Here is an 18687-nt window from a genome sequence, read left to right on the forward strand (position 1 = left end):
CACATGAACCTGGAGGACCCCACAGTTGCACATACCACAGCCCAAAGAGACCCTGCAGTAACAAACAAACATGACCCTACAACAAACATTCCACAATGCTCCCAACCCATCTGAACCACGTTTGTAGGCTCCTGGCAGACCCTTCAATAACAAACACAGCATTGTTGCCCTCACCCCCCAGCAACCAGAAGGGCCAATCCTGGTGGGAATCAGGCCCTTGGGGATCCTGATGGGTGTCAAAATCTGGAGTTCCTGCCTGTTTCACCCATGGGACCTTGTTCCCCCAGAACTGGTGCATCAAGAGGCGATCTCAATCCATCTATCTTCAGGTGCTGACAGACAAGCATGCCCCGGAGCACTACAGGTAGAAATGGGGGCATGGGTGGGGTGCGGTGCCATTGGGGTGGGCAGGGGTGAGGGGCAGGGTCTTAGGGACAGCTCTGAGCTTCTCCCCCTGCCCACAGGGTCCTGGGCAGTGTCTCACAGTTTGAGGAGTTTGGCCGGGTTTTCCACTGCCCCAAGAACTCGCCCATGAACCCGGTGCACAAGTGCTCGGTGTGGTGAAGTTGCTGTCCCTGCAGGCTGGCACCCCATCCCTGCACCAGTGCCGCTCTCTGCCCACTCCCCATCTGCCCTACAGGCAAAGGGTGCACCCCAAAATAGGCAACCACTTGGGGTGGGGTGTGTCAAGGCAGAGGGGACACACTGGGGTTATGAGCTCTCTCCCAGTGGCACCCTCTTGTCCACACTACCCCAAAGCTCCCAGCTCCCCACATCCAGCTGCTCAGGGCAGGGAGGGGACCTGGAGGCACCGGGTGTACCAAGAGTACCAATCCCTGTGCCAGCCCAATCCTTTTTCCATCAGTCACTGGGGGCTAGGGTGATGCCGGCCTGTCTGGAAGTGCACACAAACGTGCTGTATTTTTTGCTGCTCTTTCTGGTCAATAAAGCATTGGATACGCCAGATGTGCCAGAGTATGGCATGGGGACAGGTGGCTGCAGGCAGCACAGTTGTGGGCAGACTCATGGGGCAGGAGCATCCTTCCCATCTCACACACCAAGTGCCACACGTGCTAGCATCACACCAAGGTTTATTGAACAACGAGTACCCTGTGCAGGCAGCAAGGAGCAGTCCATGCCCGGGATTTGGTGCACCACATCCAAAGCAAGGATACTCCAAAGAGTCCATGGGTGTGCACTGTGGGATGGGGATGGAAGCTGTGGGGTCAGTGGAAGAGGGATAAGAGCAAAGCAGGCAGAAGCAAGGCCAGCAGGGTGAGGTGGGCTGAGGGTGCAGCACTGCTGCGCTGGCGGCAGTTTTCATAGGGCTCGAGGCAGGCGGCGTAGGCCATGGCGTGGGCAATGTAGTTCTGCTCCTGCACCCCGTGGAAGAGGTAGGCCATGGGGCCTTTGGCCAGGATGGCCACATCCTCACCCCCGTGGGTCTCCGAGCTGAGGGGGACAGCCGCCTGCTGCATGTAACTGAATTCCTCTTTGGGGGAGAGAAGCCTGTGAGTCAGGAGGTGGCCCCCAGCCCCATCCTACCACCACACTGTTGCCCTGTGCCCTCACCAGCGATGCTGCTGTTCACATCAGGTCGGGTGGCGCCTGGGTAGCCTGGCCCGTTCCCATAGAGGATGGAGGTGTAGCCTTTCTGGTCGGTGGCTTGTTCAGGGGCCAAGCCTGGGGAGGAAATAATGAGGGGGGATCAGCCAAGAAGACCCACACCACAATCTGAGAGAGGGGCAGCACCCAGCGTGGGGCCATTCACTGCTCCGAGCCCTACCGAAGATGGAGGTGCCACGCAGGGTGTAGCCACCAAAGGAGAAGACATGTGAATGGTCGGCAGTGACCACGGTCAGCGTGTCTGCCTCGTCCAGCAGCTCGCCTGCCCGCTCAATGGCCGTGTCAAACTCCACCGCCTCCATCAGTGCCCGCTGTGCCATGCCCTCGTGGTGGCCGTGGTCGATCCTCGCACCTGCAGGCAGGTAACCACAGTGGGAAACCACGGCAGTGGCCCGTAATGCAGAGCCCATCACCTCTCTCTTGCCCACCCTTGAGACCTCAGCCCTGAATTACCTTCCACAAAGAGGTAGAAGCCATTGGGGTTCCTGCTCAGGATGTTGATGGCTGCCTCTGTCATCTCAGTGAGAGAGGGATCCAGGGTGGAATTGTGCACCATTTCATACTTCATGTCCTTGGGCTCAAAGAGACCTGGCAGAGGGACACAGTGAGCACAGCCTCAGTGTCTGCAGGCATCCCCAGAGTGCCACGTGCCGGTGTATGGGGCATTTGTTACCCATCAGATAAGTCACACTGGGGTCTGCAGCAGCAGCCAGCATCTCTGTCTTGTTCCAGACATAGCGGGCACCCTGTGGGTAGATCCCCGTGGGATCAGTGATGCCTGGCCCCATGCACAAGGGGTGGTGGACAGAAGGCTGTCTTCTCTTTGTCACCCACCTGCCGTTCTGACAGCCACTTGTCAATGAGGTTCTGCCCATCATTCCGTATCCCATTCTCAGAGCTGTATTCAGGATACTCAGGATCTGGTGTCCCAGCAGGGGTCATGTATATCCGACCGCCTCCCATGATCACCTGGAGGGGATGAGATGGGCACAGAGTGCGTGGATGTCTGGGTCAGCAGGGGCTGCCCCCCCATGGACAGGCACTCACATTGATGTCCACATTGTGCACCAGCTGCCAGGCAATGTCCTTGCAGCCCTGTGCTATGGCTTCAGGCGGCATGCTGGCGTCCGCGTACCAGTTGCGATCCACCACGTGCGCGTAGGTCCCCGAGGGCGATGCGTGCTGCACCCGCGAGGTCGTCACGATGCCCACTGCCTTCCCTGCCCCAACACACCCCACCATGGTGGGCAGCCCCAGTGGTGTGAAGCCCCTGCTCCGTATCACCCCATGCCCTGCACAGTACCAGCATTACGGGCTCGCTCCAGCACCGAGATCACCTCGTTGCCCTCCGTGGTGTTGCACTGGCCAGAGCGTGCGGCCGCGCTCAGCCCCACCGTCTTGTAGTTGCCCTTCACCCCACACAGGTAGGCAGTGGCTGTGCCTGCGCTGTCGGGAACCACCCGGTCCACATTGTACGTCTGCCAAGGACATGCACAGGGCACACTGGCACCTCTTGCCATATGTCTGCCCCCACAGCCCTACGGCCTGCAGCATGGTCCCAAGTGCAGTACTGGGGGAAATTACCTTGGAGAGAGCCACATAGGGGAAAGAATCCAGAGCAAGGGGGGTCTCGGGTCCCAGGTTCCCCTTCAACTGCCCCTTCAGTATCCGAGTGGCTGTGATGCTGGGGACCCCAAATCCTGGACAAGGAGTGAGGGTTCAGGTCACCCCCAGCCCAGGTGCCCTCCCCATTCTCATTTCGCGGTGCACTGGACCAGAGGGACTCACCATCTCCGAGGAAGATGATGAGGTTTTTGGCTTCAGTAGTCCTCTGCTCGATCTTGAGGGTGGCATCGAGGGCAGCAGCTGCCTTCCTGTTCCAGAAAGTTGGATCCTCCTCCTCCACTGGGAAGGGGCATTGCCCACATCAGCTCACGGCACCCACTCCCCCAGGACACCCAATGGTGGACACCCCCAACTGAGGACATCGCTGGGCTCCCACTCATGGGATAATTCCACGGGGGGAGGTACAGATGAATCCACAGGTTTGGGATGAGGGGAGGACACAGAGATGTACACCCTGACAGGAAGGGCGTGTGCAGCAAGAAGGGATGCAGTGGGAGAAACCAGCTGCCAAGTGGGATAGGGACAAATGCATGGAGGTAGAGGAGCTATAGGCACATCACACACCCCCTCCCGACTCAAACAAAAGCAGGACCCCAATCCCACAGGGCAACACCAGCCCACCAGCAGACACAAAGCCCCATCCCAATGCTCCCTGATATTCCTGCTCCCTCCTGAGCTGTGGCCTGTGAACAGCCAGGCCAGCACTACATTGGTACCAGGGGTGTCTGCCCCCATCCCCATCCTTGTTTCTACCTGGGATGACAGCAGCGCCAAGCTCTGCCCAGAGGCCAAGGCAGAGGGTGAGGGGTACCAGCAGCCGCATGATGGAACTGGAGCAGCTGTCACCAGCTCCAGCTGTGCCTGCCTCTTTTGCAGACTTCAGAGGGGGGGACTTTGGACCAGGATCTGCCCTTGAGGGGTTTGGCATTTCACAGATAGTGTGGCATCCTGTTGGGCCATCGGCTCAAAGGCCGTGGGGCTGGGCTGTTGGCACCTCATTGCCACCTTATTGCTAGGTGCTGCAGAGGGGAGGGAACATGGGGTGCAGAAGGAGGGACGGACTTGGGGTGCTCCTGGTGGCTCCACCCAGCACTTCCTGGAGCGATAAAGGCACTGATGGGGACTAAATGTCAGGACCAGCTCTTGTACCAGGCTGTGCACAGCACCTCAAAGCTGCGCAAACTCCTCTATACTGTGGGCTCCCAGTAACCCAGGGATGGAGCTGTGGGTATGTGGCCACCCCTCACCATTGTCTCTTCTTCTGCTTCACGCCAGTGCAGGCCCCAGTTAGGAGTCACAACCCGGGGAAATTGAGGCACAACTGCTGCTACAAATCATCCCATGGCACACGAACCCAGACAGCCCACATTTTATTGCATCCTGTGACCCTGCCTGCAACAGGGGGCTGAAGCAGGGTTCAGTGGGGTCTCTCAGCCCACCACCATGAAGGCAGACATGCAGAGGGCCAGGAGAGCGAGTAGAGGCTGTGGGGAGTGTTGGCTGCTGCCAGAGGCTCTACGGGGTGCACCACAGCGGGGTCTGGCATCATAAGGCTTGAGGCACGCAGCATAAGCAATGGCATGGGCAATGTAGTGCTGCTCCTGCACCCCGTGGAAGAGGTGGGCCATGGGACCCTGAGCCAGCACCACCACATCCTCCCCACTGTGGGTCTCCAAGTCAAGGGGCACAGCTGCTTGCTGCCTGTAGTCCTTGTCCTCTGTGGAGAGAGTAGGAGAAATGGTGCTGGGAGCAGCTCTTCTGCCCTTTGCATGAAGCAGCTCCCACCACCCTGGTGTTGGGGCAGTTCCTGCCCCAGTCAACCCCAGAAAGGCACCACCCCATTCCTTCTCTTCCAGTAGAATCCTACCCACAGCTGGAAGGCTGACGGCTGGGCGGCCCCCATCACGAATGCTGTATCCCGGTCCATTGCCATAGAGGATGCTGGTATAGGCTCGCTTGTCCTTCGCTTTCTTAGGGGCCAGCCCTGACATGGAGAAGTGTACTGTCACCCCCTGCACCAGTCAGCAGCCTGCCCGGAGCTCCCATGGCCTCTCATGGAGGCACAGCACAGGGTGGGAGCAGGGATGCTCATCTCTCCTTGAGTCCCACCAAAGATGGAGGCTCCTCGCAGCGTGTTGCCCCCGAAGGTGAAGACATGTGAGTGATCAGCCGTCACCACGGTCAGTGTGTCAGAGGGCTCCGTCAGCTCGCCTGCCTGTGCCACTGCCCAGTCCAGCATGATGGCCTCCGTCAGTGCCTGCTTGGCCCGGCCGCTGTGGTGTCCGTGGTCAATCCTTCCACCTGCACAGGGAATGGGGCCATCACCATCTTGATCCCACCTGGCTGCCAGGACCCATGTCCCAGCCTGGGGCCCTGCACTCATCTTCCACAAAGAGGAAGAAGCCGTTGGGGTTCCTGCGCAGGATGCGGATGGCTTTCTCTGTCATTTCCACAATGGAGGGGTCCGTGGTGGCGTTGCGGTTCAGCTCGTACCTCATGTCCTTGGGCTCAAAGAGGCCTGGGGGAGAGGGGTTAGGGCTGCTTTGTGCCATCCAGAGTGGAATGGCACTACTGACATAAAGCCAGCGATGCTCTTACCCATGAGGTGGCTCACAGAGGTGTCATCAACCGCATCCAGGCCCTTCTTGTCCCAGACGTAGCGTGCGCCCTGACAGCGAGGACACAGCGGTGGCAGTGGCACACACACCGTGCCCAGCGCTGCGTCCCCTCTGCTCTACCTCCCTGGTGCTGAGCCATTCGGCCACCAGGTCCCGCCCGTCCCTCCTGGTGCCATTCTGCGCCGGGTCGTCCGGGTACTCAGGGTCTGGAGTCCACCTGGGGGACATGTAGGCCCTCCCGCCACCCAGGATCACCTGCAAGGAGGGGGGGAGGGCTGTCACCAGCACAGGGACACAGCACCCAGGGATGCAGCCACCACGATGTCCCCGGCTCACGTTGATGTCGGTGTTGTGCACCAGCTGGTAGGCGATGTCCTTGCAGCCGTCCCGCAGTGTCTCCGGAGGCATGTTGACATCGGCGTACCAGCTGCGGCTGGCCGAGTGTGCATAGGCAGCAGCAGGGGATGCATGTTGCACACGTGTGGTGGTCACGATGCCCACCGACTTACCTGCAGCACGGCACAGGGTCTGTGGGGAGCTCACCTGTGCCGAGCTGGCCTCTGCAATGAGTGTACCCACCCCATATACCTGCCAGCCGGGCCCGGTGCAGGATGGAGTCCACTTCGTTGCCGAATGCTGTGCGGCATTTGCCATAGACGGCCGCCCCGCTCAGCCCCAGCGTCTTGGCATTGGCCTTCACCCCACACAGGTAGGCCGTGCCCGTGCCAGCGCTGTCAGGCACCTGCCGGTCGATGGTGTAGGTCTATGGGCGAGCAAGGGTCAGGGGGGCTGGGGGCAGCACTGTGCCCCCTCAGCACTGCCCTGCTCACCTTGGCCAGGGCCACGTGGGGAAATGCCTCCATGGCCAAGACGCTCTCCTCACCCGAGCTGCCGGCCAGTTGCCCCTTGTAGATCCGGGCTGCTGACACCGTGGGCAGCCCCATGCCTGCGGCGAGGGGTGACAAAGAGCTGTGACTGGGGATGGTCCTGCCCTCCCTTTCCAGGGCCATGCTACCAGGGGAAGAGGGATCCAGCAGCTGCTGGAGGACAGCTTTGTACCCAGCGTGCTGAAATCAGTGACATGGGAAATGGCAGCACCCATGGAGCACTCACCATCACCCATGAAGAGGATGATGTTTTTGGCTCTCTGTGCCACTGGCTGCAAGGCCAGGGCTGCCTCCAGCCTCCTCCTGGCCCCTTCGTTCCAGTAGTGTGGGGTCTTCTCGGCATCTGGATGTGAAAGCAGAGCTGGGGGTGTGCAGGGCCCCAGAGCAGCCCCAGAGCTCCCACCCCACCACGTCTCCCATTGAGCTCTCACCTGAGGTCGCAATGGCAGTGAGCGGGACAAGGAAAAGAAGGAGGAAGCAGATCCTGGAAGAGAGCAGCCATCCCATGCTGCCCAGCCCACGTTCCTTCCTGATGGCCGCCTGTGTGTGGGGCTGGGGGGGACACAGCCCTTTATGCCCTGCCCTGTCCAGCCAGAGGGCTGAGCCCCTGCTGCGGGTGAGACGATGGGCTGATAACATTCAGGGACATCTTCTGGCCCTGCCCTCCCGGTGTCCCCAGCCCTCCCCAGGGCCATCCCTTCCCCCTCAAGGTGAGGTAGGACTTCCAGCCTATTCCTGGGGAGTGGGGTTGCCCTGAGGCACTCAGTGTCCCTGAGGCTGTACCTGAGGGTCCACAGCTCCACACCTGCAGAGACCCCAGAACAGGTGAGGAGTATGTAGGTCAAAGGGCTGTTTTTGCAGACATGCTGGGCTGGGCTGGATTGAGCTTGTTTCCCCAGTGAAAAAACACAAGAAGAATATGCTGGAATGAGGGGTAGGGGAGGACAGCTTGCTGTTGTGTCAGTGTCCTCAGGTTACCTCTCCCAAGGGACAGGGTGATACAGTGCCTTCTGTGTCCATGAGGCAGGAGAGAGATGGAAACCCACAGAGGAATGGGCTGCTGTGTCCACAGTCAGGGAGAAGTGACATCCCACATGAGTGGAGGGCAGGGCCATGGCACACGGATGCAACTGGAAGGATGCCACCAGCCCATCCTTTGGGGATTGCAGGGGACTGCAACACCTCCTAGCTCTCGGCGTGCATGTAGCACCCAGCTCTGACCCATCCCTGGGCCCAACCCCTGGTGCTGAGCCAGGCAGCCCAGGCACAGCCAGGTCCCTGCTGCAATGCATGGCAGTTGCGTTCATGCCAGGGCCACAGCTGTCACCACTGACAACACAGAGCAAAGCACAGTGCTCTCCCTCCCTGCATGCCAGCACAATGGCATTCCCTCTTGCCAGAAGCCTATCCCAGCTGTATAAAGGTGATGACACGGATGCTGCCAGAGCACCATAGGAACAGTGGAGCAGACAGATGAAACGCTCTGTGAAAGACTGAGGCTGGGTGCTTCTCTCCACATAGAAGAGAGAAGTGAGGACATGCCCCATGCTCCTCAGTGTTGGGTGGGCACAGAGCCAGGGACAGTCCTGTCTGTGGCTGAAGGGACTCAGTGTGGGGTTAGGCTGGAGGCTGGGGCAGACACCCAGTGCTTGTCAGTGGTGGCTCAGACTGGGGGATTAGCGGAAGCAGCACAGGTTGGGAGCACGTGCATCCTCCTGACCCCCACCTTCTGCTGAGCAAACAGAGAGGCTGGGATTGCACAAGGCCCTGGGAGACACAGGGCAGCCTGAGAGATGAGTTATGGTCAGATTCCTGCCCGGGTAACAAGGCAAAATGAAACCTACGCGCAGTCCCCATCACGGCTGCTGACCTGCTTTATTTCACGACACGTGGCCCAGCTGGGAGCCCTTCTGAGAGGCCCGGTCAGCCCACCCAGCCTAAAGCAGCCCCTCTGCTTTCAGGGACATCAGCCTCCATGTAGCCCCCACCACAGGCACCCCCAGTGGCAAGGGACGGGCACCCACAGTCTCATAAAGGAAAAAAAAACAAACCATAAAGCTAAAAATATCTGCCAGTAGAAATTGCCCCATCTGGGGCAACCCCGATCCCTGGGTTAAAATCCAAACCAGAAATAAAATGACGTCAATTTCAAAATTCAAATCCCCAAACTCCTGGCGGGTCCCCTCTGTCCCCGTGGGTGCTGGTGCGGCGCTGGTGACAAAGTGTCAGAGCTGTGGCTGGGCGCGCTCACTTCTCAGTGCTGGGCCTCTTGAGCAGAGCGCTGTATTTCAGGGGAACCCCGTCCGACTTCAGCACCACCTCCACCAGTGTGAAAATGGTGATCTCCTGCAGCAAGGACACAGAGGGGAGAGGGGATTTGCAGCGGGTTGCCATCACGGCAGGGTTTAGGTTGAGTCGCATTTTCTTAGCATCCTTTAATGAGGGAATGACCGCTGGTGCTCGCACAGCGAAAGGAGACCTGAGAAGGGATTGGATAAGGGATACGCAAGGGAATAGAGACTGCAGAAAATCAATGTCTGCTGCTCAGGAATGCACACTGCCTGCCGGCCCCCAGATCAATCACTTCGTGCAATGGTGCAGTTCAGGGACATAAATCATCCATCAACTCTGCAACCAATACAGGACAACAAGATGGCCGGGACAGCTGGAATGGACACGTGGTGCTGGGGATCATGCCCTGGTGTGTGCCCTCAGCTCCTTCTCACTGTCCCCACGGTCTGGCTTTTAGGGAGCAGGAGTAAGCAGAAAGCCTCTCGGAATAACCCAGTCCAACCCTTCTTGCTCCTCCCACACCTGCTGCTCCAGATTCATCACTTCGAGCAGGAAAATTTCACCGAGATTTAAATGCATCAAAGCACTCAGTGAGGAGCAAAGCAGAGGGAAGCCATTCTGCAGCCATCCTGTGCTCAGCTCTGTGCTCCAGGCTCTGGGATGTGCTTGAGGAGAGCTCAGAGCTGCTCCCAAGGGGAGGGCTCTCATGTTTTCTTAGGAGGTGTGGAGGAGTTTCCTCCATTGCTGAGTGTTTGCTTAACCAAAACGTGCTCTGCTCATGCTGGGGGCTTCATTTTTCAATGCAGGTTCCTGCTAGGGTGTAAGTGATACCCACTCCTGCAAGGAAGGAGGAACTGAGGCCACTTCAGGATGCATGCAGAGGCTTCTGTGAGCCAAGCACAGCTCAAGAGGAGAAAGCCTGCAGCAGCCCCGGGGAGCTCTGCTCTGACCCTCCTGAGCTGAGCAACATTTCCCTGGGCAGGAAGGGATCTTCCAGGTCAGCTCTATCAGGAGTAATGCTCTCCCAGAACAGAGCTCTCAGTGCGAGGACAGGATTGGATTGAGCCCTCCCATCCCCGCCCAGGCACCAGGCAGGGATCACAGCAATCAACACAGCTGTGATTTTACAGCCACGCCAGATAAACGTTGGCAGAGAGGCACCACTTAATCAAGCCAGACAAATGCGATTGCTCCCTCTGATTGAGTTACCAAGTTAATAGATGACAGGGACACAAGAGAGAGATTTCTAGATGCTGTTAAACCATTTGACGCTGCATCTCAGGAAGTCTGATTTAAAAAAAAAAGTCCTTCTAAATGGGTCTCAGCCCTGTCACATGGATGGAAACCTGATGGCAGGGCTGTGTCAGCAAGAGGGACAAGAAATACCAGAATGGGGGGGAAGGGGCTAAGCAGGAGCTGCCTTAGGCCTGTTCTTACTTAACATCTTAATTGATGATCTGGAAGAAGGAAGTAAACAGCAAGTTAATTAAATTCAGGAGGAAACTGGATTGGGAGGCAGTACACATAGCGGGCAGGGCAGAGTCTGAAGGCAGTGGTGGGGTCAGGCGTGGGGGCAGCGATGGGATAGAGTAAGGCTGGGTGCTGGGAGAAATGGGGGTGCATCGTGCCTCCCAGATCCATCCCTGTGTAGATCACGGGATGGATCCATGTGGTTATGAGTCCAACCTGTGCTTGGGGTCTTACCTGAGACACAGATTCCTGCTCTGGGCTCTCTGGCTCCCACATTAGCGTCAGCTCTGGCTTCCTCCCAACCTTCTGGAAGTGGAAGCCCAGCAAGGGCAGTGCCTGCAGGCAAGGAGATGTTGGGAGCAGCAGCCTGTGGCCCCAGGCACCCCCAGCCCCACTCCCTGCTTTGACTGCGGATGGCAATGACACTGCTTTTGCACAGAGCCCTCTGCAGCCCTGTAGCAACCAGGTTGCAGCAGCCTGTCTGAGCTAAGTAAGTAAATCAGGGGCAGCTGCTATACACAAACAGCCCATAGATCATGCTATATGTTCTGCTTAAAAATGTCAGTGCCAGCCATATAACCCGGTTATTATGAGAAGCTGCTGTCACTAACTGCAGGTGCTGGCCTATGGCAGTGCTGTCACAGCCCCAGATACACCACGTGATTAAATGAAATGGAAGCCAGCTCCTTTCTGTTTCCTTGCTTCAGCCCCATGTTGATCTCTGTCCCCACAAATCTGCCTTCATTTCCTTTTAAGGAGACAAATTACCCACAGCGTGCAGTGGGGAGAGTTGGTCCTTAGGGACCGGGCTTCTCTGGGCCCCCAAGCCCCTCCAGGTTGCTGAAGGACACCCAGTGTTCAGTGTGCTGAGGCAGCAAGTGCACTGGCAGTGTTGGGAACACTTACGTTGCAGTAGATTCGCTTCTGGACTCCAAACTTCAGCACCAGGACGTCAAAGGCCTCGTTCAGGACACCCATCACCATGGCCTCAGACTCCAGAGGACCGCTCTCCTGTTAGGAGACAATGCACTCAGACATGTGGTCTCATTTTTGAGTCATCCTGCGCAGAGCCAGGAGTTGGACTCCATGATCCTTATGGGGTCCCTTCCAACTTGGGATAGTCTATCACTTCTGATCCTACACCAGCATGCCCAAGGGAAGCCCTGTCTCACCATGCTGGTGACCAGGTCCCGAAGCTTGGGGATGGTCACAAAGTGTTCCCTTCTCTACCCCAGACTGAGCACTCATGGGGAAATCTGAGAAACTCCTCAAGAGAACACACCAAACTGCTCCTACCCTGACAAAGACGGCAAAGAAGAGGTCGGTGCTGAGCTCCTGCACTCTCTTGGAAGCCATCTTCCTGTCATTGCAGTGCTCTGCTTGTCGCTGGATGGCCTCCTTCTCCATCTTGATGGGAGAGCTGATACCTGGGAAGGAGATGAGTGACAACAACGGGTTCACATTCTCTCTTGCTTCAGAGACACTCCACAGCAGCCCAATGCCCAGCTCCCCCTGTGCACAGTGAGGACACCCACATGCCAAAGAGCTGCCTGGTGGGATACGGATCCCAAGCACTCAAGGCAGGAACCCAGGAGCCCCACCTGCATGGGACTCACAGCACCCACCGAGCGACGCGGAGAGCAGCCGGTGCACAACGACGTCTGCGTAGCGACGGATGGGCGAAGTGAAGTGTGTGTAGAAGGGCACGTTGAGGGCGTAGTGGCGGAAGAGGGTCTCGTCCTTCAGGACACCGGTGCAGAAGTACAGAGCCATCTGAAAAGCGGTGAGAAGCAAGGGGAGGGTGTGAGAAAGGAGGACAGTGCAGGACCATGAGGCTGAAGGGATCTCAGCCAGCAAGATGGAGCCTCTGGGTTCTGGGTCTGGCTGCAGGCTCTGCCGCCCCTATTCTCATCATCATGCTCTCACATGTTACAGCTTTTATTTTTACATCTGTGAAACAGCAGCCCTCGGGGCTGGGAAAACAACACAGCCCGAGCCCAGGCGGGGAGGGGAGGCTGCAGGGTCAGGGGGTGGCAGCAGGGTCACAGCACGGTGGCGATTGAACGAACCCGTTTAAAAATAAGAGCAAGTGATTTAAAACAAACAGGAGTAGGCAGCTCTGATTACAGAGCTGTCGTGGGAGCCACGGTTTGGGCAGCTGCATCTTCCACTCTCCAGCACGGCGGCGCAGCCAGCTCCCGCTGAGCAGCAACGCACTGATCCGGGCAAGTAAATAGTGCAGGTTAAAAAAAGCAGCGTCGGTCCCGGCCTTATTATGAGACCCAAGAGCTGTGCTAGGAGCTGCCAATTTCCACAACCCAGAACTAAATTGTTTCTGATGGACTCCACGAAGTATGGTCTCCACTCAATTAGTTCAGCTCCCACTGAACGTGGCTCTGCGCGGTCGGGAAGGGAGACATGCTCAGAGAAGTCAGAGAGATGCTGCCTGCTGTTATCCAGGGCATTTCCTGATGGATGTGCCAAGCCCAGCTGCTGCTGGTCCAGTTTTCAACACCGTGATGGCAAGTGATGACCCTCGCTGAGGCTGGGAACAGCTCGATGTCACAGCAAAACCTCAGAATCATAAAATCTTACAATGGTGTGGGTTGGGGGCAGACCTTAAAGCCCACCCAACCCCAAATCCCCACTATGGGCAGGCTGCCCCCCAGCAACCTGGCCTCGGTGCCTCCAGGGATGGGAGATGGGATGGGATGCTCCTTTGGGCCGTGGTAGGGTTACACACTGGCACTTGCCTGCTACCTGTCCTCACTACCACAACAGCACTCCACAATAATACCAGCCTGATGTAGAGCAGATGTTTTCTCATTAGCAGATTTGACTAGCAAGTGGTCTCAAAGCCCCAGGGTCCGACTGCCACAATCCCAGGAGAACAATAAGGAGCCTGGAAATAAATCAGCCCCAGCCAACCCAGGCTGGCTCTGCTCTTGCGGACAGACTGAATCCCCGAGTGACTGAGCCCCTGAAAAATGATATGTCACTGCTCTTTCATCTGTTACGAGCTCCTGGTGCAGCAATCCAGGCAGACACACGCGTTACCCACTGCTTGCCTCCTTCCATGAGGCTGATGGCCACCAGCACGCAGCCAAGACGGACGGCACAGAGTGCCATCAGCATGGGATCAACCCGCTTTTGTTACAGCTGGCTGAATGTGGCCTTGTCCCTGAGACACCCGCTCCATCACCTGGGACATGGGGCCTCTCTGCACCATCTGTCAGAGCCACGGCCCAGCCCTGTGTCATCCCACTCTGCAGCTGCCAGCTCAGAGCTGTGCTCTCCTCCATTACAGGCTGTGGGGATGGGTGAACGGGGCTCATTTTCCCATCTGCTCCAGTAGCAGGGGTAGGTAGCGAAAAGTGCTCTTCCCACTTGGAAACTGTCCTTTCTGAGGGGCACTGAGACGGCCCTGCACTGCCAATCCTCTGCTCCTAGAACAGGAACAACAGTGGGAATCTCAATTGCTCAGGGTGTGAGGGAGCTGGTCCAGCCAACGGCATGTGTGAGGAGGAAATATGGAGTGCAGAGGGCAACACTGGTATCTTTCGCCCCAGCAGCTCCACAGCCCTTCCTTATGGACAGGAGATCATAAGGATACACCACAGTGTATCCAATTGCACAAGCTCACCCCAGACCAAGAGGGATTTCTGCATCTCCTGGCACCTGCAGAGCTAATGAGCTCAGCTGTAAGCCGGGTTTTGTCTCTTATGTGAGATGCTAGGCAGTCGGTCTGCCAGGAGAGAGTGGGCTGCACTACACCTGAGCACAAGGACACCTTCACCTTCTGAGGATAGTGCAAGTTGAGTTCCTGCCAAAATCCTGTATCTCATGGAATATCTCTTCTGAAAGCTCCTTTGCTTCTTCTCTGAACTGCCTGCTATTTGCTCCTCAGAAGATTTCATCCTCCAACAAAGTCTGGGCTTGCACCAAAGCACGACAGGAGAGGGACCCCAGGGAATGCACACCACCTGCTGGTGCCTCCCACCAGAAAAGGAAGACATGACAGAAAGGACCAGGACAAACCAGAGCAGAACATGGGACTGAGAAGAACACAGCTAGCTCCAGAGGCACTCCCTGCACTTTAGAAAGCAGCACTCCTGAGCTGAAAACATATGCAAGCAGGTGATTTACTAAATGGTTTTGGTCCCCAATTCCACTTGCAAGCATTAAGTCACTAAAGTACAGCAGGACTTCAGGCAACTGCTAATGAGTAAATGGAGCAAATGAGCTAATTAGAAGAGTGACAGTCAAATGAGCAATGTAGGAAAGATGATTCATTCCTGCAGCGTTTGGCAGACCACGGCAGAGAGACCATTCCAGCAACATGCTCCTTTCCCTATGGGGTAGGACTTTCCTCAGAAGAGGCTGTTCTATGCCCAGCAGCAAATGTAGAAAGACAGATGCCTCATAAAAAGGTTTCTGATGGTGATAAGCACCCAAGTAATGTCCTGAGCTGCAGATGCATCAAACATGACAATCACTGTAAGGAGCACAACGAGCCTCCAATGCACAGGCATTGACAGGAGGTCTCAGTCCAGAAGGTGACCAAAGGGTTTCCAGAGCTTCCCTGCTTCTAAGAGGATGTGCCTGAGTACCACACTGTGATTTGTGGCCAGATATGTGGTTTAGTGGGCGTGGGTGATGGGCTGATGGTTGGACTAGATGACCTTCGTGGTCTTTTCCACTGTTAGCGATTCTGATTCCCATAACCCTGCATTGCCCTGATACCTGATTTCTTCTTGGATAAGAAACCAGTTTAGATACCATGACATGAGGTGGCATGAATATGAACCACAGAGCTTGTCACCAGTTCTTCATGGAGCAGGCTGGGTTCTTGTGAGTCTGCTGGCATCCTGCACATCACCTCTGCTGTGATATATCCCAATACCATAGGGGCACTGCAGAGTGCAAGGACAGGCTCAGCCTGACCCTGCTGACCTTACAGCATCATCCCCTGCATCCAATCACTCTTTCCCTATGTAGTGACCAGCTTAGGTAATGCAGATGGAGTCAGAGATGGAAATGGGGCCCTGGAAAAGAGCTACAGATGTCTGGGTCTTACCTGCATGGGCCTGGAGAACATGTTGGTCAGCACTTCTTTCCTGGCTTTGGAGTATTTGTCAGCTCCAAATGTTTCATTTAAGCTTTTCTGAAGGAGAAGAGAGACAGTTTTCAGGCTGACAAACAGTGCTCAGAACCCCTCCCCTGATCTGTGCCCAGGCCCCATCCACACCAAGAGCTTCAATGTGTACACTGATGGGACTCCAGAGGGACATGGGGATGGGTGGTCACTGCCTAGAGCTGGCGGTAAAGAAGGGTTGGAAGAAGAGTTCAAGATATAGTGGAGAAGCTGAGTGAACAGCCCTGCAGTGCTGGCATAACTCTGGTGTGGCTAGAGAGTAGGGAGAGTGGCATGCAGGAGACCAGAGGGGATGGGATTAACAGCGGATTATCCACAATGCATTTGCAGTGAGGAAGGAAAATCCTGGAAGCTGCACTGTGCTGTTCAGCTGGAGCTCAGCCTCAGGACACACTCAGCAGAGGATCACTCCATGCTTCCTGTGCTTTGTACATCTGACCTTTCCCAGCACTGCTCTCTGGTCCTTGCCAGTTCCCAATCTGCACCCTTCCCTCCTTAACTTGCCCAGGATCTCCCAAGAAAACTAAGAAAGGAAATCTGGGTGTCCTCGCTCTCTGGTGCACTCACATGCAGGCTGCCCGCGCTGCTGAAGTCGATCTCAAGGCCGACTTGGTGGCAGAACTCCATCAAGTCGTTCAGCAACTTGCTCTGGGGCGGTGGGTGGCGGCGAAGCAGCGCCTGCTCGGGGAAGGAGCGGTAGATCTGATGGGCCACGGCCATGTTCGCCAGCAGCATGAACTCCTCTACCAGCCTGTAGGGCAAGAAACACAACTCCGAGTTGAGAAGGGTTAGGAGAGATGATGCTAACAGGACTGAGGGAACCAAGGGAGGGAAGATTTAGGTTGCATGTCAGGGGGATGTTCTTTACAGAGAAAGTGGTGAGGTGCTGGAACAGGCTGCCCAGAGAGGTTGTGGATGCCCCGTCCCTGGAGGTGTTCAACACCAGATTGGATGGGGCCCTGAGCAGCCTGGTCTAGCATTAAATGGGGAGGTTGGTGGCCCTGCATGTGGCAGGGGGGTTGGAGATTCATGATCCTTGAGTTCCCTTCCAACCCTGGCCATTCTGTGAGTCTGTGAACCAGGGAGTTATAAATGAAGACTGGATTTGGACTGTGGGGTGCTGTGCCACCCTTGGGCTCAATGAACTGGGATCTCTAGGGCTCTGATCCCAGTGCCACCAACTGTGGTTTCCTCCCATCCAAGGGGCTGTGCCACCAGAGACTTGTTTATCTGGGCTCAGATAAGCAACAAGATGTGCTTAATTGGGCCTCCAGTTATTTGCTGCTTGTATTCTCCAGGCTCCTAATTGATCTTAATTGCCACAAAAGATAATAGATTTACAGTAGTAACGTCACACTCCACACAGTGCCCAAGAGAGCTACTACCAATCAGGGCAGCTCAGCCCTCCTGCACGCAGGGCAGCAATTCTGCAGGGCTGGCTGCAAGACGTGGGGCAGGGTCCTGAATCCTGCAAATCCCTGTGCCCCAGGAGCATGGGTGTGATGTGCAGGGTATGCACGCTCCAGCTGCAATGTGCTCCCAGTCAGGGAGGACTTGACAAGGGCTCGGAAGAGAAAAGAAATAATTAAAGACGAGCCCAGAGGAGGACGTGCATGTGCTGCTTTGTAGTAAGCAGTGGAAATATTCATCTTTAACAAGAAGGAGATCCCTTAACAAGATCTTTGTGGGCTCTGCCAAGGCTGGGAAGTGTACTGCTGTGGAGAGGTCAACAGGAGGGCAGGAGGGAGACCCTATGGCACAGCAGCACAGCACAAGTGTGAAGGGGCTGCCAGTCCCCTAAAACTGAATGGCAACATCCAGGAGGCCAAGGGATGAGGCAGTTGGGTGGACAGTGCACCCACAGCCTGATGTAAGAGGGCTAGGTGCTGTGGACGTGGTGGTGGCATCCACAGCCACTTGTTTGAGCGGCTTCCAAGAAGGCTGAGCAAAACCTTGCTGCTCCTGTACAGCTAAGCCACCAGATGGCAACATCAGTCCCTCTACGGTCACCAGTGCCTGGGGGCTGTGGGACAGCATGGCCCCAGGGTGCTGGGCACCCAACCCAGGGCTGGCCAGCTTGCAGCATCCCCATCTTCTACATGCACTTCAGCCACCATGCCTGCAGACAGATTGTAGGGACAAGGAGACCAACAGGGCTGCACCAGAGGCAGAAGGCAGCGCCTTTTACACCTGAAGGAGAACAAGCAGCAAGTTTTGTTCCATCAAATCCCTTCTTCCATCTATTCCACACCTTCACACCTGGAGCATGAGCTCCCAGACAGCATCAAAGACAGCCACTGAAGGCTGCTGGTGGCACTGGGGACAGCACTGCCACCCAACAGCCAGGAGATCAAGAAGGAGGTCAATGACAAGAAGGTGTTCTTTCTGTCTGTCTTATTTTTGCCCCTTTTTTCTTAAGACAGCTGAGCCCGGAGCTTGGCTCAATGCAGCTGGCAGACAGGAGTGCAAAGAAAAATATTTCATGGCTAAAAAAATGGAGACAGAAAGACGGGTCCGTCTGAACGCGCGCTGATTGCATCCCATGTGAAATGCAGCCTAACTCCATCGCTACAGTTTCCTCTGGATTAGCTGAGCTATCCTTGGCTCCTGCTTCCATAAAATCCCATAAACAAACTGATCTGAACTTTTGCCCTTTCCGAGCTCATGCAAGGTTTCCTCTGCTGCCCTGTGGTGTGGGCAGGCAAGTGGCTGTCCCCATGTGGGTGCCTGCAGGTACCACCAGCCCCATATGCCTGCACTGCAGTGGGGAGTGCTTCCAAAGCTGTTCAACGCATCATTTAGTACATGCACGCGGGAGAGGGAGGAGAGCCTGGTAAAGTACGTAAGCATCCTCTGCCGGCTCTTTCAATACCTGGATTTTGCTTATGAGTTATGGGCTCGGTGCAGCAGTTAGTGGGTGAAACTCTATACCTTGACTTATGTAAGAGGTCAGATCGAGTGTACAGTTTTCAAAAGAATTCGCCTTCAAGTTTCACACGTGAGTGAGGCACGC

The 18687-nt window shown here is 56.3% G+C and overlaps 4 protein-coding genes across 7 annotated transcripts in view; 1 reads left to right on the plus strand and 3 right to left on the minus strand.

Moving 5' to 3' along the window:
* The window catches only part of ECEL1 (endothelin converting enzyme like 1), a 7864-nt gene extending 6929 nt beyond the window's left edge, over positions 1 to 935 (plus strand). For both annotated transcript variants that reach the window (XM_042878108.1, XM_042878109.1), the window contains 2 exons: positions 288 to 364; positions 465 to 935. In XM_042878108.1, coding sequence (XP_042734042.1) covers positions 288 to 364; positions 465 to 564 — 177 coding nt within the window. In that variant the 3' untranslated portion in view covers positions 565 to 935. The remainder of the gene's footprint in view (positions 1 to 287; positions 365 to 464) is intronic.
* Positions 936 to 1093: 158 nt separating this feature from the next.
* Positions 1094 to 4180, minus strand: LOC122183817 (intestinal-type alkaline phosphatase-like). Its single transcript, XM_042878145.1, has 11 exons — positions 4006 to 4180; positions 3415 to 3531; positions 3211 to 3326; positions 2930 to 3104; positions 2674 to 2846; positions 2461 to 2595; positions 2300 to 2372; positions 2080 to 2214; positions 1787 to 1978; positions 1573 to 1683; positions 1094 to 1492 (listed from the first exon to the last, which is right to left on the minus strand). The coding sequence occupies exons 1-11, from the start codon at positions 4178 to 4180 to the stop codon at positions 1227 to 1229; spliced, it is 1668 nt and encodes a 555-aa protein (XP_042734079.1). The 3' UTR covers positions 1094 to 1226.
* A 479-nt stretch (positions 4181 to 4659) lies between these two features.
* LOC122183818 (intestinal-type alkaline phosphatase-like) lies at positions 4660 to 7366 on the minus strand. The gene is made up of 11 exons (XM_042878146.1): positions 7189 to 7366; positions 6984 to 7100; positions 6701 to 6816; positions 6459 to 6633; positions 6207 to 6379; positions 5991 to 6125; positions 5851 to 5920; positions 5638 to 5770; positions 5362 to 5555; positions 5120 to 5236; positions 4660 to 4969 (listed from the first exon to the last, which is right to left on the minus strand). Exons 1-11 carry the CDS (start codon positions 7262 to 7264, stop codon positions 4683 to 4685), a joined length of 1593 nt encoding a protein of 530 aa, XP_042734080.1. The 5' UTR covers positions 7265 to 7366; the 3' UTR covers positions 4660 to 4682.
* Positions 7367 to 8613: 1247 nt separating this feature from the next.
* The window catches only part of DIS3L2 (DIS3 like 3'-5' exoribonuclease 2), a 164643-nt gene continuing 154569 nt past the window's right edge, over positions 8614 to 18687 (minus strand). For all 3 annotated transcript variants that reach the window (XM_042878083.1, XM_042878085.1, XM_042878084.1), the window contains 7 exons: positions 16242 to 16425; positions 15597 to 15683; positions 12145 to 12292; positions 11816 to 11946; positions 11426 to 11530; positions 10754 to 10855; positions 8614 to 9103 (listed from right to left, as the gene is read on the minus strand). In XM_042878083.1, the coding sequence (XP_042734017.1) occupies positions 9005 to 9103; positions 10754 to 10855; positions 11426 to 11530; positions 11816 to 11946; positions 12145 to 12292; positions 15597 to 15683; positions 16242 to 16425 (856 nt within the window). In that variant the 3' untranslated portion in view covers positions 8614 to 9004. The remainder of the gene's footprint in view (positions 9104 to 10753; positions 10856 to 11425; positions 11531 to 11815; positions 11947 to 12144; positions 12293 to 15596; positions 15684 to 16241; positions 16426 to 18687) is intronic.

The sequence above is a fragment of the Lagopus leucura genome, unplaced genomic scaffold (assembly GCF_019238085.1).
Source record: "Lagopus leucura isolate 7727_CA_CO unplaced genomic scaffold, USGS_WTPT01 Super-Scaffold_100021, whole genome shotgun sequence".
Taxonomy (NCBI): domain Eukaryota; kingdom Metazoa; phylum Chordata; class Aves; order Galliformes; family Phasianidae; genus Lagopus; species Lagopus leucura.

Bases quoted from the DNA above. Each gene is read 5' to 3' on its own strand.
- LOC122183817 (XM_042878145.1), bottom strand. From the start codon at position 4,180: ATGCCAAACCCCTCAAGGGCAGATCCTGGTCCAAAGTCCCCCCCTCTG. The intron at 3,532-4,005 runs GTAGAAACAAGG...GCCCCTTCCCAG, and splicing joins TGGCGCTGCTGTCATCCCAG to TGGAGGAGGAGGATCCAACT. The intron at 1,684-1,786 runs GTAGGGCTCGGA...TTTCCTCCCCAG, and splicing joins GCGTGGCACCTCCATCTTCG to GCTTGGCCCCTGAACAAGCC.
- LOC122183818 (XM_042878146.1), bottom strand. From the start codon at position 7,264: ATGGGATGGCTGCTCTCTTCCAGGATCTGCTTCCTCCTTCTTTTCCTT. The intron at 6,380-6,458 runs GTATATGGGGTG...GCCGTGCTGCAG, and splicing joins GCACCGGGCCCGGCTGGCAG to GTAAGTCGGTGGGCATCGTG. The intron at 5,556-5,637 runs AGATGAGTGCAG...CATTCCCTGTGC, and splicing joins GGCTTCTTCCTCTTTGTGGA to AGGTGGAAGGATTGACCACG.